At 36.6% G+C, this 20957-nt stretch overlaps 2 protein-coding genes across 4 annotated transcripts; both read left to right on the top strand.

The window, feature by feature from the left end:
• Positions 1-2100: 2100 nt before the first annotated feature.
• acot11b (acyl-CoA thioesterase 11b) lies at positions 2101-12892 on the top strand. 3 transcript variants are annotated; one of them, XM_028444749.1, is made up of 16 exons: positions 2101-2234; positions 3013-3233; positions 3858-3927; positions 4729-4789; positions 4903-5004; positions 5088-5223; positions 5305-5464; positions 6672-6791; positions 6877-7015; positions 8156-8211; positions 8380-8446; positions 8565-8648; positions 9458-9591; positions 10439-10570; positions 10719-10845; positions 11673-12892. In XM_028444749.1, the coding sequence occupies exons 2-16, from the start codon at positions 3047-3049 to the stop codon at positions 11829-11831; spliced, it is 1734 nt and encodes a 577-aa protein (XP_028300550.1). In that variant the 5' UTR covers positions 2101-2234; positions 3013-3046; the 3' UTR covers positions 11832-12892. The 3 variants fall into 3 exon arrangements, with proteins under 3 accessions (XP_028300550.1, XP_028300549.1, XP_028300547.1); XM_028444748.1 differs by having other exon boundaries at positions 4675-4789; XM_028444746.1 differs by having other exon boundaries at positions 4672-4789.
• Positions 12893-15430: 2538 nt separating this feature from the next.
• fpgt (fucose-1-phosphate guanylyltransferase) lies at positions 15431-20061 on the top strand. The gene is made up of 4 exons (XM_028444071.1): positions 15431-15555; positions 15629-15796; positions 16854-16946; positions 17656-20061. Exons 1-4 carry the CDS (start codon positions 15489-15491, stop codon positions 19041-19043), a joined length of 1716 nt encoding a protein of 571 aa, XP_028299872.1. The 5' UTR covers positions 15431-15488; the 3' UTR covers positions 19044-20061.
• The last annotated feature ends 896 nt before the right edge of the window (positions 20062-20957 follow it).

Below are 20957 nucleotides of genomic sequence, written 5' to 3'. Positions count from 1 at the left end.
ACGTTTTTGTCTCAAGTACCCCCTTTCTCTTATTTCTGAATCCAAGTACCCCCTTTGTCCGACTGCAACATCTTGCTCAGAAAACTATTTTTTTTAAAAAAAAAACAACAACAACTATAGAGTGTATTGATGGAATGAATGAGTGATCTGACACACATTTTTAAGAATTTAATTTTATAAATAAGTGGAAAGAAACAATATTTTTGGGTGCAGTGGTTCCCAAGTTTTTATGGATCACGACCCCATTTTGATATCAAGAATTTCTAGCCACCCCAAAGACATTTTTGATCTTAGCTCATATATATATTGCATTTTAGTTGAACTAGATTTATATTTATCAATACAGTTGTTTGTGTGTGTGTCATTTTCATTAAAATAAATAAATAAATAAATAAATGTTTACATTCTTTTATTTAAAAAATCGATTCTAATTTTTCAGAAATTTTAGGCGGCCCCACATAGGGTCCCGACCAATATGTTGAAAAACACTGATTTCGTGGCTCCTGAATAGATTATGTCTATATTTATTTCTGATGTTTTGCTCATTTTAGAATTTGAACCTTATACCTTTTGGTGTATTTTAAATAGTTGTGCCACAAATTATTATTATATATATGGATGAAAAAAAAAGTCTGTCTGCAAGTTAAAAACAATGTTAAAATATAAACAGACACATGTTTCTGTGTACCTCCAGAGAGGTGTTCAAGTACCCAAAGGGGTACACGTACCCAAGTTTGGGAACCACTGTAGATAGCATTGGTATCTTCCAGGAATTAAAATTTACCATATATAGTACAAAAGTACTACAGAAGCGGATTCAGGCCAACTTTGATGGAGAAAATAACTTTGGGCAAATTAAGAATAAAGTCGAAATGTCTCTATTAAAGTTGACATTTTGAGAATAAAGCTGAAATATAATATTGAGAACAAAGTCAAAAAGAGGACATAAAGTTGAATTTTTGAAAATAAACTCAAAATACACTATCGTGATAAAAGTTGAAGGTTTGGTAATTAAGTAAAATCTACGGAAGCAGACTAGGGCCAATTCACCATATACACAACAGTCTCAATCAAAACTGGCCCTAATCTGTTTCCGTACAGCTCCTCAATAGCCACAGATGGGACTTCCACACTTGTCTGTTTTTTCATACCTAACTTTGAAGTATAGTTTAACGTATTCATTGATAGACAACAATTTGTAGATGGTCACAATCTGCTGTTTGTTGTCATATGGTGAATTGGCCCTTGTCAGCTTCCGTAGATTTGACTTAATTAGCAGACCTTCAACTTTTATTTATATTGTATTTTGACTTCATTTTCAAAATTTCATCTTTAATATAATTTTTCGACTTTAATCTTGACATTATATTTCAACTTTATTCTCCAAATTTCAACTTTAATCTCAACATTTTGCCATTATTCTCAACATTTGTCTTTATTTTTGAATTTCCCAAAATTATTTTCTCCTTCAAAATTGGCCCTAATCCACTTTCTGTACAGAACTGTCTGTAATCTGTTTTGTGTTTTTTTTAGGTTTCGACGTTATACAAAGTTTACGAGACAATACAAGATACGGGGAACACAACAACGATATGGGTCAATATTTTAGGAAAGGGAAAAAAGACAAACTATGGGCATACTTACATACTTTGCAGAAAGTTTCACTGCAAATAGAATGCAAAAACAGAGTGGCATTCATACTAGTTTAAAATTAAAACAAAAATAATCTCATCATCATGACATTACTGAAAAAATCTATGGCATGAACTTTTTACAAGTTTTTTTTTTAAAAAAAAACATTATTCCATGGACCCCAAAGCTACAGCTGAAGGAAACCTTGGGTTCCACGGAGCCCAGTTTGACAACCCCTGCACCTCTACATGCCTGTGCTATTTGTAAACTTTTATCAACATTTTCCTTCTTTATTGGTAATTCCCAAACCAATTAAATCACTATCCTTAAAGTTGCGACCTTATTATTTACTCCACTTTTCTGCAAGTTTCTCTTGAGCGCCACCTTAAAAGCGGGGGGTGCGCAAGGGGGGCGGGTTTGACTCCGCCCCTTCTGCTTGCAACAGTGAAACTTTTCCAATGTGGGCGTGTGTCTGTTGTCGTCGCAGCATGACTACACACTTTGATCTGTTGCAGTCTGTCCTCATGTGTTGCATTTAACGTGTCGTCTACTTTCAAAGGACTTCATTTCCTCTCAAAGCTCAGCTCTAACGTTAAAAGACAGTAAGGCCTTTTGTGTTTGTGTCACTTGGTCATGTCTTTGCATGTGTGTTGATCTAGAATTAGCAGATGATAGCTACTGTTTATGTCAGACTGAAATATCACATCAGTCACTTCATGTCGCAGCTGATTGTAACTTTCACATGTTTGTGATGAGTTCATGGTGTATGTTGAGGAATCTGTCAGAAAAACAAATAAAAAATCCATGTAGAGGTCATGGCACCCTTGCCACTGAAAACAAGAAAAACCATTCCTGAAGCAGAAGTTGTGATTAACCACTGAAGTTGGAACTTAACAAATATGTTCCAGTAGTGGCTCAGTCTAGGCCTGTAAACAAAGTGTGTTGCAGATAATCTTTGTAATTTGTGATCGGCGAGAGACATGCCCCAGCCTGCAACTTAGAAAAAAGAAAGACAGGTTGTGCAAATTTGCATTGCATTGGAGCACATTGTAATTACAAGGCACTTCTTGATCCTGTTCCTACAGTAAGAGCTGAAAACATGTTGGGCAATTCGTCAGAGAACAAGCCCCCCTTTGCAGATTATAACACAAAGCTTTTTATTAAGAGTCTTATGTTGCATTGGCATTGTGAGACAAATGTCATTGTGCAGGTTTTAGAAAAGCTGCAAAACTGTAAGATGGTGAGTTTCTTAACATTAGATTTGCCTTTCTAGAAACTCTTATTGTTGACACAAGTTAATGTTTACGTAAAACATCTCACAGAGATGCAGGTTCTTCCTAACACTTGTACTTGCACTAATAGGCCTGACCTCTTCTGCAGCATTACAGCCACGAGTGAGCAGTCGCTGTCAAAGATGTCAAAAGAGGACAACATAGACAATATGTTGGACCCTTTGTTCATCCAAGAGAGTGGAGAAGTCTACAGGAACCCTACTCAGGTGCAGATGAGTCAAATCGTCCTACCCTGTCATGCCAACCACTGTGGTGAGCTAAGTGTCGGACAGCTACTGAAATGGATGGACTCCACAGCCTGTTTGTCTGGTAGGGAAGCTTCAGAAAGCATGGAGAGCCAACACGTTTTATGTAGGAAAACGTGATTATGTTCTAAGACCATCAGTACAGCTGCATGCATTTTGAATAAATAAATAAAAAGAGACAGATGTTGAAATACGCATCACATATTTTATTTTTTTTTATAGCCAAGCATTTGCTTTAAGATTGCTTAAGTCATTACTGCCATAAAAGTTGCATCAGTTCCTTTTTAAAAAAAAAAAAAAAAATGGACAAACTGTGTTTACATTTACATCTAAAGCTTCTTTTGTGATAGTTTTATTAAATGTTTTTTTATATATACACATATAAACAGAGATTGTGCTGAATAAAGACAGTATTGATTGAATGTTTGTAAGCTGTGTGTGTTTTGGTAAATGGTTACATGAAAATGTAAGACTTGCTAAAGTCATAAACAGTCAAAAAAAATACATAACCACACGTTCAAAAACTATAAAAAGATGTGGAAAACAATAAAATTTGATTCTCAAGAGACCATTGATAACCGTTCAGATTAAAGTCAAATTAAAGTAAAGTTTATCATACAGTAGCTGATTTCCTTCTATCGTTCTTTGTGAGGATCTGCTTTATAATTGATGCCTTCCCTTTTCCCAGCTGAGAGACATTCTGGGGTTTCCTGTGTTACTGCATCAGTGGACGACATTAACTTTGAACACACAATAGAGTAAGTCATTAACTTCAGTGTCGCTCTATAAAGGTTTAGCTTTAACCAACTACTGGCTGCAGAGACCGACCAGTAGTAAGACGTTTAATCTGAGGTGAAAGAAAATGTGTCATTGTGCATTAATATTTTACAAAAAATAGAGACCCCAATGCTGGATGGTATATTACGCTCCTTGATTTGTCCAAGTCTGAGGAAATAAATCCAAGCTTTTGAAAATAACTCCGATGACTCAACAACTGTCTGTCACTTTTTAAGAAGAACCATTTAAGCAGACTGAAGTAAGTGTAACCAATGCAGTTTGTTCCTGACTATGTTAAAAAACAACAACAAACAAATAAATAAATAAATAAATAAATAAATAAATAAATAAATAAAATTACTTTTTGAGACCAGTTTTCATGTGAAAACAACAGGGGGAATGTTTTTGGTATTAAAATTTACTTGTAGCACTAGGCTAAAGCTCCTGTTTCCCTGTGTTTGTGGTTTTTACAATGCAATGTATATGAAAACATGATGCTTGAAGTCCAATTCAAGCCACTAAATTATGACCTTGAATGCTGTAGAATAACTCATTGGGTGTGACCCTAGTGGTGGTAGGGTCTTAGACAAAATAGAAGTTACTATTTGGAAACAAAGAATTAGATAAGACAAATTTTTGTGAGGGTAAATATAAGGTTAAAAATGGACTTTTGTTTATATTGGGAAGAGTATCTGAGAGGTCTGACCTGTCGTTTTGTTTACCAGCAGTATGTGCCGTCATGTTGTACCGTCTGTTGATAGTAAAAAGACTGTCGCCCTCAGGGTGGGAAAGGTTGTGAACATAACTGCGAAAGTCAACAGAGCCTTTACGTCCAGCATGGAGGTGGGTGGATATATTTTTTTAATATATAGTATTTATTTATACATATAGTTTAAGTTTAGTTAAACTATTGCCGTGTTTAAATTAGAGAATATTGTGAGTGTTTTTAATTGCAGGTGGGTATATTGGTGATGTGTGAAGATCTTTACACGAGCCATCAGTGGAAGGTTTGTCGTGCCTTCGCTACATTTGTTGCCAGAAGAACTGAAGCTGGAAAGGTTAGAAACCAGGGCTGCAAAATGTTCTACTTGAAGATTATTCATCACTTCTCCAAATATGTGTGTGTTTTACATGTTTACAGGTCCAGCTGAAGCAGGTGATTCCGCACACACAAATGGAGCAGATGGAGTACAGTCTGGCAGCAGAGAGGAGGAGGATGAGGCTCATCCATGCTGAGATTATTACAGACCTACTGAGCTGCAGCACCGCTCAGCTGGGTACAGACATGAGGGTTCGTAACATGCAGCTCTCCAAAATCACATTGATTTGATGCTCCTGTTTTTTTGGCTTTTTACCAGGAGAATGTCAGACTCAGGAGTACAAGGACGCAGTGCCAGCGGAGCGAACCCGGGTTGAGAGTGTGGAACTGGTGCTGCCGCCTCACGCTAACCACCAAGTCAGCACCTTTGGAGGCCAGATCATGGCCTGGATGGAGAACGTAGCTACAATTGCAGCAAGGTAAACACCCTGGCCCTCATTTATCAATGAATGTACGTTCAGATCTGAGCGTACGTTAGGTGTACAACCATATTCACGCAAGCTTCGGTATTTACCAAGTCTGACGTGAGCAGATTTGTGGTGCAACACAGCAAAATGCACCCATGTTTTATTAGTCTATTATTATGTTGCATTTGTATTTTCACCACAGCTCTGTACAGCACTTTGTGATTTTATCTGCAAAAAGCACTTTATAAATAAATTACTTAGATTATTATAAACAAATTAAACTAAATAAAAATAATGAAAAAAAAATTCCACAATATGACTGATACCAATTTTTTGGTTTTCTTTTCACGGAATACCGTATAATAAACTTTTTACAGGTTCATCAAGTGTTCGTACACATGCACGGGACGCGCTGCTATGCTTTGTATCATAAAATGAGGTGCTATATGGAGGAAATAGGACCTTATTCATGCTTTTAAATGGAAATAGTTCTTTAAACTATTATGCATGCATTGCAGTAATTGGTAATGTGATGAATTATAGGTGAAATTGGCTGACGGCATAATAAACACAGTCAAGTAACAATATTTAGTCATTTTTAAGGCTTTTTTTTTAAAGCGTTTGGTCGTTAATAAGCGTGCGGACCAAGGCTGATATAAACGTCATATCCATGTGTGTCTCTCTCTGTTGTGAAGTTTCTCGCAGCGCACACAGGGGGTCAGACGTCACTTGCTTGGTAACTGATTCTCTTTCACAGAGCATTTAAATGTGCTTCTTAAATTCCAGTTTTCACACGTTCAAAAAGCACATTTTTGTTTCGCTCCATCTAAGATGTAAGGATGGCGATTTTCATCTTGGAAAATGTTCTTTTCTTGTTTGACCTCTCAGTGGGCGGGGCCTCCGAAACAGGAAGGCGTAGCAAGTTAATGACGATCGAATTCAGCCACCGCATTTATTAACACCCGATCATTTGTACGCTGGGATTGGTCAGATACGAATGTTTCATAAATCACACGTGGGTAATGTCGTACGGCTAAATGTACACTCAGATTTGCAACCATTTTCCCGCAAGGTTAATAAATGAGGGCCCCTGAGTGTACACATTTTTGTATATCTGATAAATAAGTTTGTTGCAGAAGGAAAATTCTAAACTTTTGTCTGTATTAAGTCTGTACTTTTTAATTCTGTCAATACAAACCTGACGTCGACTTTGCTTTAGCCGCCTTTGCAATGCTCATCCAACCCTGAGGACCATCGACATGTTTCATTTCCGTGGGCCGTCTCACATCGGTGACCGACTGGTGTTAAAAGCCATTGTTAACAACTCCTTTAAGCATAGGTGAGTAGCCACGCTACACAGATAATACAGACATAATGCTCATGCCTTTATGGACCCTCATGCCTGCATGCGTGCTGTGCTCCAGCATGGAGGTGGGAGTGTGTGCTGAGGCCTACAAGGGCGGAGAACCTCTGCGTCATATAAATAGTGCTTTCATGACCTTTGAAGTGCTGGACGGTGAAAGGAAAGCCTGCACGTTGCCACGGATACGACCCGAGCCTATTGTAAGTGTGATATTTTTGTACCTCCAACATCTTTTGGAATCTGTCAAAACTGTGTGAATACAAAGCTAACGTGGCCACACATTGAATAATAATGACTGTATATATTCTGATATTATAATAATTATCTGATGTGTTGTTGCGAGAGTACTTCTGCTCTGAGGTTTGCATGTTCTCCCCGTACATTCATTAAAGCAGTGGTTCCCAAACTTTTTCTGCTGTGCCCCCTTTGGAAAAATGAAAAACTCCCAGGGTCCTCCCTATCTTGACAAATGAATAAATGAGTGACCTTTTTCAATTTTTAAAAATTATTATTCAAATCTAAAAAAAACAAAACCAAATTAATAATTGCATTCACATATTTCAGAACAGTAATAAAGCTCTTTATTATTAAAGTGCAAAGAGGAAAAAACATTTTCTATTTTTCATGTGTAAGGTTCGGCAAGGCCCCACCCCCTTCCCTGTCATGACGTCATGCCCCCCAGTTTGGGAACCACTGCATTAGGGGAACACAAATTAGCTAATGGGGGGGGGTGCGATCTCTTTGTTGAATGAATGCAAATACCTGCTTGTTTTAAATTGTTACCGTGTATTATACTGGTATAATTATCCATTTTTGGTTACCTTTACCATTCATAGTTGCTGATAAACCAACAAAATATGACATGAAATGCTCACGGGCAGCACACTTAGCATGTCTGCCTCACAACAAGAAGGTCCTGTAGGTTTTCTACCCCCAGGGCAAACACATGGGTCTTCACCCCATGCGAGTGAGGGTTTTCTCAAGGTACTCTGGTTTCCTCCTGACAGCAAAAAATATACATGTTAGATTAATTTAGTGGCTCCAAAACCTTTTCTTTTCAGCCCCCATTGCAACAAAATGTCAACAAAATGGGTAAAAAAAAACAAAAAAACTCCAATGTAATCTTTATTGAAAAAAAATAAAAATAAATTGTGACTATTCTTCAAAAAAGGTAAAAATATTTACTGGAGTTTCTAGATTGTCCATAGGAGTGAATGGGAGTGTGAGTGTCTGTGTTTGGCGTCCTGTCCGAGCGGGTCAGACGATGCATGAATGCAACAATGAAATTTGCAATGTAAAATATTAGTGCTTGTTATATAAGCTGCTCACCTGTTTTATAGGACGGGAAAAGACGTTATAAAGAAGCTATTGCCAGGAAGAAGATTCGTCTTGATAGGTAAAAAAAAATAAAATACTCTCGGGAGTTTCTACATTTTTTATGATAAATAACAATGGATTGTATTTATTACCAATTTATTCATTGTTTGTACAAAATGTTCAAGTTTATCAACATTTGTTTTTGTTTCTACAAATTTATCACTGCTGGGTTTATTAATGTTTCTAGGAAATATATTGTCTCTTGCAAGCACACTGAAGTGCCAGTATCTGTGCCCTGGGATCCAAGCAACCAGGTACTTCATGTCATTTGTTTTTAGAAGCCTAGCGAAGATGATCAAATGTCCTAATTATTCCTGAAATCATGACTTTAGCCGTAATATGTTGCTATGATGATGCTTTTTGTTTATTCAGATGTACCTGAGCTACAATAATGTCTCTGCTCTAAAACTAATGGACACCAGGAACAACTGGGTTTTAACATCTGAGAAAAACAAGGTTAGCGCTGTCTGTGTAACTATCCTCAATACAGTTTTTTTAAAAAAAATAGATCCAGGTGCTGGGTGTTGACTATAAAAACCATTTGTGATCATTTAATGTATGTAAATATGTATAAATATATGAATCATAAAAGGTTTAATTATTAACTGTTGGATTTTTTTTATTCATGAAATGCAACAAAAGATGTTCTCCGTTAATTTGTGTTAAGCGCTAAAATCCATATTTAATTCACAGTAATTCAATAAAGTGCAACTCTATGGGTCTTGTATGACATTAAAATAATTTCATAAAATGTAGGCTTTGTTTTTATTTACTGTATCTGTCATTAACAAAATGTCAAAATGTAATAATATTTTAAAATGTTGCAAATTCCCAACTATAAAAATCTAATTAAAAAAAATTGCTAAAACTTTTGTGATGTAACTGTCATAAATAAATAAAAGTCACATGATTACATTACACTTACTGGCTTAACAATCAACCTTGGAGAAGACTGAATTTATTTACCGGTACATTGGATGAATCTAAAATCTGAAATCTACACATTGTTGGAGCAATATTATTACTAAAAATGACCTGATAATGTATTTAATTACTGTATTATTACGTTTTTATTCACCTTAATTTACACCTTGATTCTGGCATTTTTCATTCAAATGTTTTCTTTTTTGTTTTTTTTACATGGTTAGATGCCCTCTTGTCTAAAAGACTAGCTCTATAATGTACTTAAATGTGATACCATTCAAACCATGAAGAATTTTGAGTTTAATAAACCGATCAAATCCTCTCTGTCAATGCGTTTATAGGTCAGACTGTACACACTGGAGGAAAACCACATGTTGTTTTTCAAAGTGGTGATGTGCGTCAGCGTCCCTGCTGAGCAGACCTTCCACCTACTGTCAGATCTGAGGAGGAGAAAAGAGTGGGACCGCCATTATGAGTCAGTACCATGAACACATGGCATTAAGAACCGTCTAGTTCAGTGCACTATATATTAAGTGCAGTCATTCTTGAAACAAAGAGCGGAAAGTGACGGGTTTAATGTTATTCTGTACTTGCCTTTCTTTCTTTTCCATCGGAGAATGTTTGTACCCTATGTGTATGTGATGCAGGGTTGGGGTAGATTACATTTTTCAATTACAATTACGTCTTCAATTATCCATGTTCAATTACAACTTGATTATGATTACACTGACCAGCATTTTCTCCCATTTTACCACAATTACAATCATTATTTTTCACTGAAAGACAAGATTTGTGTCTTTAAAAAAAATTTAACTTTTCAAACAAAAACAAAAAAATCACTTCAATCAAAAAAATACCTTTTCAATAAAAAAATCAAAAATAACTATTTTCAATCAAAGACAAAAAGTGTTCAAATGCAAAAAAAAAAAAAATTTGAGACCCAAATAACTTTTTTTTTTTATTGCAAAGTTTTTTTAAAAATTGAATAATAAAGATACAAATCTACCTCCATATAACATGGTTCCCCAGTTTTGCGTTTATTTAAATTGTAATTGACAGTTTTTTAGAATTTTCATGCCAATTACTATTACAAAGTCAATTTTCTGAACTCAGTTACAATTCGATTATGATTACAACAGTAACAGATTTTTTTCAATTACCATTAAATTATATTTACAATTGTAATTAATTATGAATTGCATGATTACATTTACAATTGACCCCAACCCTTCTGTGATGTAAACTGCAGACAAATGACTGTATAAATGAATTCAGCAGCATGTGATGCAAGGTTTATAATCCAAGCATAATGTAACCTGCAGGGAGTGTGAGGTGATCAACCAGGCTGATGAGGACGACACCCTTTATCGCATAACTGCACCTTCTGTCAGGAAAGGGGGCAAAGGACAGGACTTTATCTTGTTGGCCTCGAGAAGGAAGCCATGCGGTCCCAGGTGTTGTGAAGCAACCATATATTTGACTTTTGATGACTTTGATTTGTTGCTCATTGTCTGTGTTTCAGCAGAAAAAAGTATTTACAGTGTGAGATTATATCATCCTGCACTTCCACCTCATGATGCGATTGTTTCTTGACCCTCTCAGGGATCCGTATCTGATCGCTCTGCGATCTGTTACTTTGCCCACACACCCCCCCACTGAGGAATGCACGAGGGGAGAGGTGCTCTGTGCTGGCTTCACCATCTGGGAGGAGTCTCCGTCTGACACCAAGGTGGACAAACAGAGGGGGCTGCAAACCCCTTGCATTGCATGTTTTTCAGAAGCTTACTACATTTAATAGGGGAGAGTGGAGCATATTTAGGATCACTACAATCATAGTTTTGTCGCTAACTAATATATCTGCATATATTTCAGGATGTTGTGCATTCCTACAGACAAACAGAATGAGTGTAAACGTAACTGTTTGGAAAAAATACAGTAGCTTGTTCAAAAAAAGTGGTCTCGTGGCACAAGTGTGGTAAATTGAGCCGTATCCCTTGTTTTGCGCATGATATCCACTCTGTAATCATACAAATGCACAATCTTAATAGAATATTTAAAACATATAGGCTACAGTCAAAATGCACTTATTAAGTGTATAGAACCTCTGGACAAATAAATGACTCAACTTATCCCAGAGCTGCCATTTTGACTTTATTAGTCCCCACAGCTCAAACGATGCACTTTTTTGCTAGGTTTATTACCTCATGTTGTAGCTCATAAAAACCACAATTGATGTATAAAACAAATTTGAAATAATCAATTTAAATCCAAACACAATTCTCATTAAATGTATGATCAACTAATATCATTTTCAAGAGTAAAAAATGCTTTTTTTTTTTGGAATAAATGTTTAACCACTTTACTTAAGTGGTTCTTAAATTCACAGACTCCATGAAATTATGCTTTCCTCCTAAATATGTGGTCAGATGATCAATATTTTTTAAAGTTTCTGAGTAAAAAGGGATGGCTCAACTTACCCCACTCTCCCCATATCTGCTAAAACTCACACCAACAAGCTGAGGAAACCTGCTCTCTACTGTTCTGCTTCTGTTCCAGATCACCTACTACAACCAGGCCACACCGGGCGTCATCCCCTACATCTCCACCGACATCGCTGGCCTCTCCTCCAGCTTTTACAGCTCCTTTGCTGCCTGTAGTCAGTTCCTGGAGGCCAACAAGGATAATGTGGTCACCCTGCCAAAATCCTCACTGTAACACAGCCTGCCTGCAAAGAGCGAGAATAACCTGAACTCCATGGCCCCTAGTGTGGAGACAGAGCTGCTATAAAATACAGATAAATTCTAGCATGGCATGTTGAGATCACAAAGCACTCCTTTCTATACTATTGATTTGTTTTTGTTATTTTCAGAACGCACAGCTTTTTTTGTAGAAAATTAGAAATCAATGAGCGTGTGGAATGTTTAGGAGAATTTCTGGAATTTTAAGTATCTTCTTTCATGTTTTATTAGAGCCTAAATAATAAAGGAAATGTGCAATAGTATTTTAAACATGGGTGGGTAACCTTAAAGTATGCACCCTTTTTAAGACAATAGTGTTTTTAATAGTACCTACATTTTAAACGTATAATAAAACTGGAATTTTTTTTTTAATGAAATATAATCAAGTCAAAGAAATGTCCAAGCTGATAAGCACACAATGTTCAGAAAACAAAAAATAACTGCACAAATGCAGATGTTTACTTGAACTAATTTTTTTAGAAGCTGTCACAATATCAGAAACAATAAACGGAGCGGTGCATTGTGCTCGTTTTTCTCTGCATTCTTTGACTACTTCTACAAAAAGGAGAACAGAGCATGCAGTTGTGTCACCCATAGCTTATGATTTCAGGAGTGTACGAGGTCTACCAGGCCTGCAGAGGAGATTGAGTAAAACATACTTTACACAAAGGGTTTAAGGAGTTTGTGCGTCTGGATGAATTCTAGGTATTTGGTTTATTTCTCAATAAGTAAATAAATAATCTTCTTTCTGCAGAGCTAAACAGGAAAAAGTAAAATTGGTGATTTACCCCAGTAACAACAGTTTAGTATATGATTTTAAATTGTTAAGGCATAAACCACTATAGTGGATCATCATTATAATGCTTTGAACACATGAATGCAATGCAACAGAGATGATCAACTTTAATCACAACTGGGGCCACAGAAATGTGGTTTTCTTATCCAGGGGCCAGATTATTTACATTCATGTTAGCGTTTAGAATAGAAACCAATCTGAGCATTAAACACCGATAAAGAATAAAGGCAAAGTGTTTTGTGTGTTTTTGTTGTCGTTTTTGTGTATTTTTCTGTTATTTGTCTGTTGTTTTCAGTAATAACATATTATGATATGTTATGTATCTGTTGTTCTTTATAAATTATAATTTTGTATGTTTTCAGAGTAATTTTGCTGTAATTTTTGTCAGTTTTTTGCAATCATTTGGTGTCTATTTTGAGTAATTTTGTGCATTTATTTTGGGGGAAGCATAAAATTAATTAAATTCAATTTAACTCTATTTATATAGTGCCAAATACAAAAATAAGTCGTCTCATCCCAAAATATAGTTATGATGAAAAAAAACAAAACAACATTCCCACATGAGCATTAGTCCAAGGGCCCCAGTACAGTGTTTAACTCTTTCCATTCCTGCATGTTTGTGTTAGATTATTATGTTTTCTAAATTAATGTTTTGATTTTATTTTTCATTTTTGTGTGTGTGAAAAGTTTAATCATGACCTGAAATTCTATTTTTGATTAGTGTTATTTTACACAACCTTTTTGTATGAAAAACTTTCTCAAATGACATATATTAGTTTGTTATTTATTTATTTATTTTTTTAATATAAATATACTTTACCCAAACCTAATCTTCACAACAAACCACTGTTTGGGTTTAAAACTTAATAACAAAATAAAAAATTACATTAGTTTTCATCAGCTTAGTCTTTTTTGCCACATATTTATCCTTTCTGGCAGTCAACCAATCCCACATCATCTCCACTTGTTGTCATGGAGATTTAGGTCCTCTGTGCATTTTTCTAGAAACAGCACCAGGAACAAGACTGAAATGAAAAATGATTGTGGTTGTTGCAGACCATATGTTACCATGGTAACATGTGAACCCCTGCAAATGAATGGTCATAACACAGGCTTCATTCGAAGAGAGAGGTGCACTTGGTCATGATCATGTTTAGCATTAGAGCACATGGCCCAATTGTTACTAAAGTGCAGGCAAAACATGACAATTACATCTTTACCCATGGTGGTAAAAGCAGGAAAACCACTTACAGAGATGGTTTTTTAAATTAAATTAATATTTGTTGGAGCAGCTCAGTGATGTAGGGGTTAGAATTTCAGCTTTAAAGCAAGATGGTGCTGCAGGGAGCTGGGTTTGTGGAGTTTACTTGTATAGGTTTTCAGCATGTTCAAAAACGGTGGAATTTATCATAATTATTGGACGGCCTAATTGATCAGCTGGGCAAGTGAATGGGTGTATGAATGTGATATCTGTATACGGTACAAGTTTTTTTTTAAACATCTGTTTATTATCTTTTATATTATATTAAATATTTATCTGGATACAGTACATGTGTTGGACCTGTGACAGATTTGCATCCATGCCTTACACTCAACATGAGCAGGGATTCACCATTGTAGAGGATTATTTCTATTCCTGCATTTTAAAACAAGCATGAATTTGTACTAAATTATTGAATGCACTTGAACGTTAACAATGGTTGGGTTTAATGTAAGGTTGGCTCCTTTTGCAGCTAAAACAGCTTTATTTCTTCTGGAAAGGTCTTCCATGAGGTTTATAAGAATTTTCTTTCAAAAAGCTCTGGGGTGAATGTGACTGCCTATTTGCGTTCTATTGGGTTGATGTTAGGACTGGGCGTAGGGATCAGGATAAGGCCCATCCCAAAACTAGGGCTGGGCGATATGAACCAAAACTCATATCTCAATATTTTTTCTCAAAATGGTGATATTTGATATAGATCTTGATATTTTTGACTCAATAAAGTCTTACCAGAAAGGCAAACCTTGGTTAAATTGGCTGGTGCAAAATGCCACACAGGCACATTTATTAACGAAAAGCTGCACAATATGTTCCACTTTTGGATTTTCTCCTCTAAGAGACAGCACGTGTGAGTGAGTTCTGTAGTGTGGCTTGTTTAGGGGAAGGTCTGGGTTTGTCGATGTACTCAGTAATCCATCTAACTTTGCTTTTAATGCTGTTTTGAGAAGTAGCAAAAGCAGAAACGTCTTTACCAAATATTTGACATTACAATTAAATAATAATTTGTTATACACAATTTTATAATTTTCCATATGGCCAAAAATGGAAATATTGATATATCTTGAATCTCGATATATTGCCCAGGCCAACCCAAAACTATTTCCACAATGTTGTAATCATGAATTTGTTACAAATCTCTGAAATATTGACACAATGAGAAGAAGAAAATAAAATAAAAGTTGACCAAAAACTTTATTTTTCTCAATTTTTAAAATAATTTTATAATGTGCCTTTCACTTCACTGTTAACATACCTTAGATTCAGGTTTACAGTTAACATGAAAAGAATAAAATGTATTTCGGCTTGTGTGTTATAAATGACATAAAGACTGAAAATGAAGTTACACCTATATCATTAAACCCAACGAGTCCAAAGACATTTTTAAAGATTACAGAACGGTATTATACAGTAAAATACATAAATAAATAAAATACATTTTTCTCTATGTATGTGTTATTTACAGACACGCTTTTTAGTTTATCACGCGTGCGCGTGTATTATTTTGGTTGTCACACTTAGTCATGTGACCCGGAAGTATCTGAACGGTGACTAAAGCTGTTTGACGGGACATTACGATCATGGATTATAACGAGAGGCTGCGAAACGCAACAAGAGAGAAGCTAAGAAAACTCGACTCTTTGCGTGGTTAGTGAATAGTTGTCTGTCTGTCTGTCTGTCTGTCTGTAGTGTTTCAGAGACTGTTTATACATACCTACAGGTGAAGAGGTGCAGTCTGAAGAGTTCTGGGACGTAGTGTTGGTGACTGCGGTGGATCAGAGCCAGAAGGAGGCATATGAGCTGCAGATCAGAGACAAGCTCATCAGGAAAGAGATTCCCCTTGGAGTCCACTACAAGGTCCTCTCTGATCCTCCTGGACCCAAAATAGGTGACATGCGCACTCAACGTATTTTATCCACTTATTATTGGAAGTGCTACTGCAGACAGGATAAGGGGCACAACTTCCGGTGTGAGAAAATAGGTGGTAGTGCCCAACATTTGTATGCCAATAAAGATATTTGAGCTGTCTGTTTATCCTTAGCTATGTCCATTTCCTTAGCCTTTATAAATGTGTACACTAAGTTGTGAATTTTTTTAATTTATAGTTTTTATTTATCGTGATTTTTTATTGTTATTGTGATAAATACCATAAATAATTGGGATTTTTTTTTGGTCAATATCGTCCATCTCTTATATATATATATATATATCGCGTCACGTTACGATATATCCCGATATTAAAGTATAAGGCGATTATTGCAATTTTTTTTTTTTTTTTTTAAATATATGACTTAAGAAACAACTAATCTGTAAATGTGTACACCTTCATGAGAACATTCTGTATGAATATATATTTTATTGGCATATTTTACACTCTAAACATTGGCTTTAACATGCCATGTGCCACCAACTTAAAATAAAAAAATAACATATAATCTGCCTGTGGCTTTTAAACCAACTTTGACTTTAGTGCAACATTACTTTAGTGCAACTTAACTGAGGTATATGTCTAGATCATCAAATAAATGCAGAAAGTTAGTACTTTCTTCTTAGAATTTATTGAAAAAACACAAGCTGGTCAACATGCCCAGGTTTCAGTGCATTTCTTTGTGCAGTTACAATGTCTCCTGCAGTGGAAAAGACTTTCCTAGTTAAATAAAGGTAAAAAAAAAAATAGATACAATTTTTATTTTTTTTAAATTAAAAAGACTCAATGGATGCATTTAGAATCGATCTGAAAATCACGCGACGTAATATCAAGATATATTGCCGAATCGAGTTTTTTTCAACACCCACATAATAAATGTATATATTTATTACATGGAACGTTAGAGTTCAGAATCTATCAGGCCAGGAATAATTTTTTTTAATTTTTTTTTTTAAAGGTGCATTAAAAAAAAAACCGCAATCACAAGTGATCATTTCACTTATTTTCTCTTCTATAGGAAATGGGGGCTCCACTCTGTACGCACTCCAGTCTCTGAGTGATACTTTTGGAAAGGCACTGAGTGGACTGAGAGTCCTCTTGATTCATGCAGGTATTTACTTACAGTTTGTTTTTTTCATCCATCCATAAGGCCATTATTATTGATCAATGTAAAAAACAAAACATGAGCTATTTCATCAAATTGCGCTCACACACAAACCATCAGGAATAGGGGACAATGGGGATCTGAGGGGACTTGACCTTTGCATGCACGCTGTCCCGGGGTATTGTGCGATAGATCTTAAATCATCTTTATCTGATGAGGAAATTCATTGATTTATTGGATCACTAGTAGTTGCATCTATTTAGCAGTATTGGACCTGCTCATGGTGGAGGACTGGCATAACGGGGTCAGATATTTAGGTTATAGGGTTAGTGTAAAACAGACATGGGCAATTGGTGGCCCTCCTTCTAATTTTGTGCAGCTTCCAAAGTAGATGCACGAACAACATAAATCGAAAGTCACAAAATGAAAAAAAAAAAATGCTTGATATGAGAGTTAAAAGGATAAGTCAGTATCAAAGTTAACGCCTAACTCTTTTTAATTTTTTTTTTTACTATATTTACTGTAAAAGAACCAAAATAAAAGCCAAAAACAACCCATCACAACATTAAGGGGTTAACATTAAACACAAACAATCTAATCCACAAATACACATCTACAACCAAACCTCTTTGGTGAAGGTTTATTTTTATTGTATTTATGCATACTGCAATGCAATAATTCCCTTGTGTGTAGATCTATATGCTTTATCTTGCAGGGGGATACAGTCAACGTTTACCCAGTGCCAGCGCTCTGGGAAAAGTCTTCATGGCCTTACCTCTGGGTGAACCAGTTTATCAGATGCTGGAGTTGAAGCTGGCCATGTATGTGGATTTCCCATCCCAAATGAAACCTGGTGTCTTAGTGACGTGTGCAGATGATATAGAGCTCTACAGTATTGCAGAAGATGAAAAGGTTAGGTTTGATCAACCTGGGTTTACTGCATTAGCTCACCCCTCCCCACTCTCTGTGGGAACTAGCCATGGGGTATTTGTGTTGGACCAGCATGAAGAGTTTTCTAACTCGGAAATGAAGGCCACTTCCTGTCTGCGCTTTCTACACAAACCAAGCATTAATAAGATGCGAGACAGTGGTGCCATTTATAAAAAGGGAAGCAGACTTTCTTCTGAGTTTGTCTACACAGATAGCACCTATTATATTGACTTTGCTAGTGTAAAATCCCTTCTGAATTTGTTGAAAGAGTTAGGACCTTTAGACTGTGAGATTGATGCGTATGGGGATTTCCTTCAAGCACTTGGGCCTCAAGCCACCATCGACTACACCAACAACACTTCTAATGTCACCAAAGAGGAGAGCAGTCTGGTGGAAATCCGCCGAAAGATATTTAATCGTCTCAAAGGGACCCCATTGAATGTCATCCTCCTGAACAACTCAAAGTTTTATCACATCGGGACCACATCAGAGTACATCTTTCATCTGACTGAGGATGAGGCTCTGAGAGCTGAGCTGGGTCTCATGTCGTCAGCGTTCTCTTTGCACGAGGAGGAGAACTCGTCATCGTGTGTCATCCACAGCATCCTGGATCCCAGCAGCTCTGTGGGAGCTGGATCGGTGGTGGAGTATTCCAGGCTGGGAAAAGGAGCGTCGGTGGGCCGGGGTTCTATTGTCAGCGGTTGCTGGATCAGTCCTGGACTCTCAGTGCCTGATGGAGCATTCATGCACCTGCTGTGTATCAAACATCAGGAGCAAACCAAGTACGTCACTGTGTTCTTTGGTATTAATGACGACCTTAAGCGCAGCGTGCGCTCCCCCAGTTTTCTGCAAGACTTGAACTTATTTGGCATCAGCCTCGCAAATTGTTTACCTTGTTGGGAAATAGAGACAGAGTGTCTGAGGTTCTCGGGTGATTCATCCTCCTGTAATGTGTGGAACGCCTGTCTGTTTCCTATTTGCTCTGATCAGCAAAGCTCGTTGTTGGCCTCCCTTCAGATGCTGCAGGCCATCCTCACTGGCTCTAACTGTCCCCTTCCCGCGGACACTAAGCTAGTCTCCATGTGGGAGTGTTTGCAGTGGAAGAACCTAGAGGAGATGTTGAATCTTAGAATGGGATTACATGAAGCCATCAGACAGAAAAGATCTGATTAATTGAAATGTTAACAAGGATTTAAATTGCGTTCAATAATTTCTTCTTTTAAATCCAGAAGAGTATCATATGATGAATAATTTTTCAATCAAGTGCTATATTACGCTCTTTCTTAACATTAACAGTTTAAAATAAAGGCCTCAAATATTACATATATCCACTAATATTGATTCTCTGTGATTAAAGCTGCCGTTTGTAATTTTTTTTGGCATCATTTGGTCATAGATCCATAATCACCTTTGACACCTATTGTAATCAAAAGTTTTCTGACTGGACAGTGAATCTGTTCCCCTTCTTCTGGCCCTGTAAATGAATTTTGTAAATCCAGGAGCGTGACGCTTTCTACTGTGGAGAAGAAACAGAATAAAATCACAAACACTGAGGAGGAAAGGCTGCTGCTCAGAGCGGCTGAGATCACAGCCTTCTCTGTGAGTGCTTGTGGCGGGGACGAGCCGACGACAACATTTATTCATGTCAGAGTCTCTAAAACACCGGAAAAATCTCCACTAACAAGATAACATCCATACCTTTGTCACTAGTCTCTATTGAGAAAAAAAAACGCTAAAAGCATTCACAAAATACCGGTAAGGGAGGTTGAGTTTCGGTTTTGGTTTCAAAACGGGGCGGAAAGAGGATTCTACAAACTGCAACTTTAAGACGACTCTGTTTGCTCTTTTCTTGCTTTAATATTACTCCTAAAAATCTAAGCAACTCACTTTTAACTATACCTATTTTAAAAAGTGCTAAATTTAAACCTAGTTAGCGTTAGATGCTACTCGTGACTTTATTAATCATTGTGGTATTGTGACAACTTCTCTACTTCCGGCAGCTGAGCTAGCAGCAGCTAAAGAGCTGAGCGGAACATACAGAGGAATCATCTACTCCTTTTTTATTCGCTGGCTCAACTGGAAAGCTAAGTAGCAAGCTAACTAGCAGAAGAATGGCTCTTTCCACAACAGAACACAGCAGTCTTCTCCAAAGGATTACTGAACTGGAGACTACAGTGCGAGGAATACAAGTAAACATTGAGGTTAATGGACACTGTGGATATGATGATACGACTCTGCCGCTGTTTCAAAACAGCGGAGTTGATAAAGCTAACTTGCTAACAAAGCTATCAGACCTAAGGAGGATCCTGTTCCCGTTGATAAGCTAACAGGTACATAAATGACAACACATGCACAGTTTATGGAAGCCATAGCAACGACACCAACCTTGAGTGCTGAGACAGTTGATAATCTTTTGGGTGAGTTTAATACAAAAGTCTGTAATGTTATAGATGTTGGCCCCAATCAAAACAAAGATATAACCATACACACAGAAATCACTTTGGAGGAGGACTGAGATAATGCAGAATTTGAAAGCTGACTGTAGAAAAGCTGAGTGTAAATGGAGATCAACAAAACTCCAAATTCATCTAGAACTGTACAAAATAAGTGTGTAAATTCAACGATGGTTTGTTCAAAGCAAGGCAGCAATACTTTTCTGAAAGTATTGCTAAAAATGTCAACAATTCTCATGCATTGTTTTCTGTAATTGAAAAGCTCACAACCCCCCCAGATCAGATAGCCCCTGAATTACTGTCAACTGGAAAATGCAATGAATTTGCTGTATATTTCAATGAAAAAATACAATCAATAAGGTCAAACATCAGAACAAACCAGCAAAATAACAAAAAGCTTGAAAAGCTTTAACCGCTGAGGGACGAGTCAACTACTATGTTAGAGTTTATTACAGTGAACCCAAAAACAATAGAGGAAACTGTTCAGCAACTGAATCCATCCAAGGCGTGTTGCCTTGACATTATAGCCTCAAACTTCTTTAAAACTGTTGTAAAGTCAATTGTCACTGATTTGTGTCAGATAATTAACTGCTCATTCCAATCAGGCACCGTACCAAAATCCCTGAAAGTAGCT

The sequence above is a fragment of the Gouania willdenowi genome, chromosome 4 (genome assembly GCF_900634775.1).
Source record: "Gouania willdenowi chromosome 4, fGouWil2.1, whole genome shotgun sequence".
Lineage (NCBI taxonomy): Eukaryota > Metazoa > Chordata > Actinopteri > Blenniiformes > Gobiesocidae > Gouania > Gouania willdenowi.
The sequence above is the reverse complement of the archived record's forward strand: the minus strand, read 5'-3'. Positions and strand labels throughout refer to the sequence as shown.

Coding starts and splice junctions, on each gene's coding strand:
- fpgt (XM_028444071.1), top strand. CDS start 15,489: ATGGATTATAACGAGAGGCTGCGAAACGCAACAAGAGAGAAGCTAAGA. Junction 15,556..15,628: donor AAAACTCGACTCTTTGCGTG/GTTAGTGAATAG, acceptor ACATACCTACAG/GTGAAGAGGTGCAGTCTGAA. Junction 16,947..17,655: donor AGTCCTCTTGATTCATGCAG/GTATTTACTTAC, acceptor TTTATCTTGCAG/GGGGATACAGTCAACGTTTA.
- acot11b (XM_028444746.1), top strand. CDS start 3,047: ATGTCAAAAGAGGACAACATAGACAATATGTTGGACCCTTTGTTCATC. Junction 5,005..5,087: donor GAAGAACTGAAGCTGGAAAG/GTTAGAAACCAG, acceptor ACATGTTTACAG/GTCCAGCTGAAGCAGGTGAT. Junction 10,571..10,718: donor AGGAAGCCATGCGGTCCCAG/GTGTTGTGAAGC, acceptor TGACCCTCTCAG/GGATCCGTATCTGATCGCTC.